The 6,168-nt window shown below is 41.3% G+C and overlaps 1 protein-coding gene across 1 annotated transcript; it reads right to left on the bottom strand.

Annotated features, from left to right (window-relative positions):
- Positions 1 to 489: 489 nt before the first annotated feature.
- nptx1l (neuronal pentraxin 1 like) lies at positions 490 to 4,528 on the bottom strand. The gene is made up of 5 exons (XM_056400481.1): positions 3,964 to 4,528; positions 3,467 to 3,674; positions 2,492 to 2,736; positions 2,200 to 2,379; positions 490 to 1,689 (listed from the first exon to the last, which is right to left on the bottom strand). Exons 1-5 carry the CDS (start codon positions 4,405 to 4,407, stop codon positions 1,468 to 1,470), a joined length of 1,299 nt encoding a protein of 432 aa, XP_056256456.1. The 5' UTR covers positions 4,408 to 4,528; the 3' UTR covers positions 490 to 1,467.
- Between the last annotated feature and the right edge of the window lie 1,640 nt (positions 4,529 to 6,168).

The raw sequence follows: 6,168 nt of genomic DNA, 5'->3' as shown, positions 1-6,168 counted from the left end.
CAAGATATCTGTAGTTCAACCTTTTAAATTGTGAGGATTTGTCCAATGTGATGCATTTTTCTTTATGTGCTGACTTTTAATCAACCGAACAATTACTTAATTTTAAGAAAATAACATGCAAATTAGCTGTTAAAGAAAATAATCGAGACTAGCAACACTAAAATGGTTATAAAGTTTATCTTAAGGCCCTAAGTTTGGTGGAAATTATTCATAAAAATGTTGCTGAAATTTGGTGGTCCACTTGGCTAAGTTAAAATGCTCACTCAGGAGAACATTTGTACAACATTTAATATAAATCATGTTTAGTAAGTTTTAGTTTTCGGAGGTGTGATCTTTTTTTTTTTTTTTAATTTAGAACTTGAATTTGTAGTGCCCCATGTCTCCAACTGAGACCATATTTCATCAGATCCATGTCACAATAGGTGTGCAACATTTCAAAACTGTTAAATTTTCAGTCTCATGGAATAAATAAATATATGTTAACACCTGTTTATGATTCAAGTATCACAATTTATTACAAAAACTAGAACTTTTTTTTCATCTGTCGGTGTTGCCATGCTTTAAGCATATAACAATACAGTATAAAATCTCAACCTAAAAGTAGGAAGGTAAAAGCAAAGATCATAGATGCTGACACAGCATTTACAGAAGTTAAGACATGCTGTTACTGTACAGAGAACATTCCCATTGACGTACAAACATCTGCAAAATGTGCCATTGTCATCAATGAATTGCATTTTACACTAAACAATCTAATTCAACCTCATTCAAAGTGTTACACGAAACACCTCTTTTGAAATTAATTTACAGAAAATAAACACAAACACTCTGCAAATCATAATGAATGTGCTGAGATTTTTTTCAACAGCCCAAGGCACTCAGGCTCGAATGTTGGCAATAAATACGTCATTCTTTTACACAAAATCACGTCAAGCAGGTGGTGGTGGAGAGAGAAGAGTGAGAGAGAAACAATGCCGTCTTTTTCATACCCCTTGAAGAACACATTCCTTTTAAAGAAGTCCACCTTTTCCTTTTTCACAGTGAAAATCCCTGGCAGTCGAGACAGAAAAGACGTTTGAAGTCATTTTGTTGAAGAGTGAGACATCTGTTCACTAAAAACTACATGACCTCCTACTGTACTTTTGATGCTGGCCTGTTGGTTTGATCTCCGAGGACCTCCTCTGCCCTCCGGAGTGGCATCAGCTGCTTTATCAAATGAAACCGCAAGTAGGCCTGATGTGCAGTCAAGCACCACAGGATGCCAAAGTGTCCCCTTCCACTGAGCTGTCCCTCAAGAGAATCTGGTAAAAATCTATCAAGGTGTCCACAAATGATGTTTTCAAATATCTAAAACAAATCCAGATGCTATTTATTGAAACACTCGCCTCCTGATCTTTCATTTTAGTTTACCGATGCTGTGACAACAGTGGCTTTAACAACTGCATTGATCTTCTCCTCCCTGCAAGTTCAGTTGAGCTGGCGACAAGCTTCAAATGTCCACTTCGAGGCACCTCCATAAATATCAAGGCTCGTCTCCATCCATGCAAAAACGTTGCCCACTTGCGCTTTGCTGCTGCAAGTCGCTAGATTATAAATCTCTCCGACAGATAGTTTCCGATCCCAGATGTGAAAATTTGCCAGGTCTCCAACAAAAGCTTGTGTGGCATCAAATCCTCCTCCGAGTGTGTCCTGTGGTAAAGACAAATGGATTTAATCAAGGATGATATGATTTTTTTCCCCCCCTCAGGCTGCTTTATGGAAAGTACAGAATTGCCTCTTGGATTATCTGGAATCTTTTTGGACTGATTAAATTGAATTAGGAATATGTATCTTCAATCCTCTGGGATTCTTGATGAGTCCCAGTTAAAGATCTAATCACCTTATTAAGCCTATAATGTGAATTACAGCAAAGCGTTGATTGGAAAATTTAATTCTTATTTTTTTATGCCACAATAAAATGGAAAAATTACTCCAGCTTTTCAGCTAATTTTCCATATCATGATAATCATATTATAAAGGTCTTGTGTTTAACAAAGTGATATCTCATGGCCAGCCTCTGCCCCAACATGCGATTATATCAGGGAGTAAAGTGAGAAAAAGTTTGTTTGTGGCTTATGGTGGAATTTGTTGCCTTTGTGTTGCTGAAAGCTCAGTTCCTTAGAACAGAAAGCATCTGAAACAGATGTGTGATGTGTTTACCTGCTCTTGACCTAGGATCAGCAGGCCCTGTGGTTTGATAGGATGATATGGAGCCAGATTCTCTCCACTCCCTCTCTTGACACCATCTTGGAAAGCTTCCCAAACACCATCACGAGTCGTCCAGGTCACACAGATGTGATGCCACTTTCCGTCATTGATGAGAAATGGCAGCTTTGCAACCTTTTGGAGGGATTTCAAACGCAGAAACATGATGTGAATATTTGCTGCAATGAACCTGAATAACACTTTAAAATCATTACATGGCAACATTTCCAAGGCTGCTCAGTCTTACCTTGTCATTTATTAGTATCTCCATTGGGTTGTTTCCCCACTCTATGAGGACCAGCTCATTGGCTTGACCAGGAACTGCGTAGGAGAAAGGTGTGCCCACTCCAGGAGACGCATTGGACTTGAGCCACATGCACACGGTGAGGGCGTACATCTCCGGCAAACTCTTCTTCACTTTTGCGTACATGTAGTTGGTTCTTAGAGGGAACGTGAGCTGGAATTTATCCAGGGGCCTGTTTTCTCTTTGACCTGTGAAGAAGAAAACACAAAACAGTTTGTTTCTGGGCTTTGCAGAATCAGTATGTGTTTTTCATTTTGTTAAACATGGATATGCCATTCCCAACGCACACATCCTGTGGATTTACATAGGAATTATATGTTACACAACAAATCCACAATCGTGACGCTCCAGATTTGCTTTAATCTCCCTTGATAAACCCACCACAGGAGTAACCGTGACGTTATTAACCTTCATCTCTCGTTTTCTTCTCCACCCATACCTCTCTGTTTTACTACTGCACAAGCTCTGTGCTGCATGGTATCAGAGGTGTCCCAAAGCGAGAGCGCATAGTGCTTCAAGTTCTCAAATGGCTCACGGCTGGAATGGAGAGATAGGTCTTTCACTGCATATTTGAAATGGTTTAATCTGCATGAATTAGAGCAGGAAACTGACGAATGTGCCCGTGTGTTTCAGCTTTCCGGGGATAAGTAAACATTAAATCGACAGCTGAGGTCATTAAACCCTGTAGTGCCAAATTGGATATGCAAACGGAGGTTCTTTTTCATTTTCCAGCCTCACATCAAATCGTTATGCTGCACTGTGGCGATCTGATATCTCCTCTTGATCACTGATAGAAACCGCTCGTCAGCCTCGCTTCCACCACTACACTCATCTTTAAAGCAACTCTCCCACCAATCCCTCCCAGATCTCCTTCACTTTTTTTTTTCGCGCGGAAGCCCATAATCTCTGCACACCCACCTTTCTCCAGGTCGGTGATCCTCTGGTGTAGAGATGTGAGGGTGGATTCCACTCTCCCACGCTGCTCTGTCTCATTCCGGAGTCCCGGCTTGCCTTCCTCGATGCTGTTGACCCGAGACAACACCTGCTTCTCCAAGTCGTCGATTTTACTTTGGAGCAGGTCTTTGAGGCTGTTCGCCTGCACCGAGTTGTTACTTCTGCTGAATTGCTGTCAGGGGGAAAGCAAAGCATTTAGCTCAATGTGAAGAATGGCTTTAAATGGATATAATTCTAGATTAACTTTTATTCTGGAGCATTATTGCAGTATAGCTGGACACACAACCTAATTTGCCTATATTTTTTTCTTTTATGTGCTCACAATTATTATTATTGTTATTATTATTATTGTTGTTGTATAAAGTACATTAGTCAACAAAAGTGCTTGTATTTTGGTCGACAGAGCTTTGCGCACAGTCACCAAAGTGTTGAAAATGTCCTCAGAAGCAGCAGCAGCCTACCTCCAGATTTTCTAGTCTCTGCTTCAGCGACTGTAAAGTCTGTGATAGTTGCGTCAAAGTGTCCGCGGGCCCCCTCGATACATCCCCCATTGTGTTTTTGGTCCCAGCTTCTTTCTTCCTGCCGCCGGCCCGCGCGTCCCCAGGCTCTGCGCCGCTCTGGCTCTCGCACCGCGCCAACTTTGAGGTGAGTTCTCTGATCGTCTCTTTTTGGTTCATGATGGTCTCTTTCTGCTGCAAAACCGTCTCCCGCAGCTGCATAACAGTGGTCTTCAAGTCCTCTCCTGGCACGCTGTTCTGCAAGGTGGCTGCGCATATGTCCATATCCTTTGGTACGGACGTGCAAATGAACTGCGTCTGTCCGCCAAAGTCTTGAGAAGAACTCTCCAAAAACAGGAAGGAACATAGAAAAAGTCTCCAGCAGATTGCCTTCTTCGTGGCCCGCATGTTGTCGTCTGTGCTGGCTTGTGTTTTTTGTTGTTGTTTTTTTGTTTTTTTTTTTGTGGCTGATGAGCCGCAGTGACTTCGCGCTCGCGTCCCCTTGTTGTTGTACTCGCGTCTGTTGAAGTGCAGCCGTTTATATACAGCGAGCCTGGTTCTGCGCAGAGCAGGTTCACTGCATCACTACGGGAGGGGAGGGAATCGCGCTGTCCCTGTTTAATCGGCTCCAGAAGCAGCGTCACATTCAAGAGCTGAAACCCATTTTGCTTTCAGGCTCCCACATCTTAAATCTTTCATCACTTAGACTATTTGTCATTTCTCGCTGTTTATTATTCATCTGGAAAACGCGGATTTGTAGGCGGTGAAGAGGGGTTTGCTTGCGTGGCGGGGTGCCAAGAGAGCCAGCTGTGTTTGTTTTGTGCACACTGAAAACTCTCTCTCTCGCACACACACACACACACTCACACAATGTTTCTCACACATACACACATTGTAGGTGAATGCAGATCAGAAGTTGCAGCAGTTTGTGGTCCCCGCTGATTCAGCACCAAGGACAGCTCTGGCCACATTATCACAGCCAGCAGAGGAGCGTCTGTAGATGCTGCTTACTTCTCAGTTGTTGGAGCTTTTTTTGCCTCTCTGTTCAGCTCAGCTGCGACTGGTGTATGTGTGTGTGTGTGTGTGAACTCAGTTTATTTGAACATGAAGACAGCATTTCATGTTTTTCCTTCATTCTTCATCTTTCTGTTTTTTTTTTTTTTTTTTTTTTTTTTTTTTTTTTTTTTTACATTCAACATGTTTATTTGATGATGAACTGAAAATTCAATCCGAGTACCATAGATTATTTCCCAGGTCAGACTCACCTGGTTCATACCCACCACATGCCCCCAAACACACACACACACACACACACACACACACACACACCTTATTCCCTCAGAGCCTCTTGAAGTGGCGATCTGCTCTGTTCTCTACATCAGTTATAATCATCTCGATAATTCACTTTCTAAAATGATAATCTGTCCCCAAGCAAATTTACCTTATCAATTATTCAGGAAGGACAATTTTGTTATTTTTTCTGTTGCCCACTCTGTTCTTATTTATTCAGTCAGTGTTGAAAATAAAATGAAAACATTTTGAATAAGTCATGAAAACATATTATCCCTCAGATTAAAATTGATTTCTATGGAAAGATTAAGCACACAGCATGAGACAAAAGTCTGCAAGGATATTATGTAAGGAGGTTAGATAGATCATGATATAATTACTGTCATCAGTTCCATGTCTCTAAAGCACAGTGGTTTATAGCTGCAGGTGACTTCTGCAGGCCACATATTAACACTAAAAGATTAAATTGTTTTCAGGAGGAAGGGCCTCGTTTCAAAAGACCAAGAGCATCATTTAAGAGCTGGTGCAATACACGGTATTACTGCACAAATATCCTTTGTGAGTCGTAATCATTAGAAGCAACTAAATGGTGCAATTGAGTGTTAAACTGAATCATGCTTTCAAATATTTCCTGTTACAGCACTTGTCTCCATGACATTCTTCATCTTAGAGATGCCTCTCATTTAATCACCAACAGCTTTTGGATTTTAAGTAAGAAAATCAATGTGACGTAGCAATCTTAAAGTGCATTAGAATTTATGCTTTGTCTGTCTATTGCCCCCTGAACCTTTTGTGTGGATTATTGTTCAAGTGATGCAACAACATCCAAGAGGAGTGAAAAGGGAGAGGGGCTTAGTGATTTTTACTCTGTGTTCTTAA

The sequence above is a fragment of the Seriola aureovittata genome, chromosome 17, assembly GCF_021018895.1.
Source record: "Seriola aureovittata isolate HTS-2021-v1 ecotype China chromosome 17, ASM2101889v1, whole genome shotgun sequence".
NCBI classification, from domain to species: Eukaryota; Metazoa; Chordata; class Actinopteri; order Carangiformes; family Carangidae; genus Seriola; species Seriola aureovittata.
Note: the sequence above shows the minus strand (reverse complement) of the source record. Positions and strands in the feature narration are given on the sequence as shown.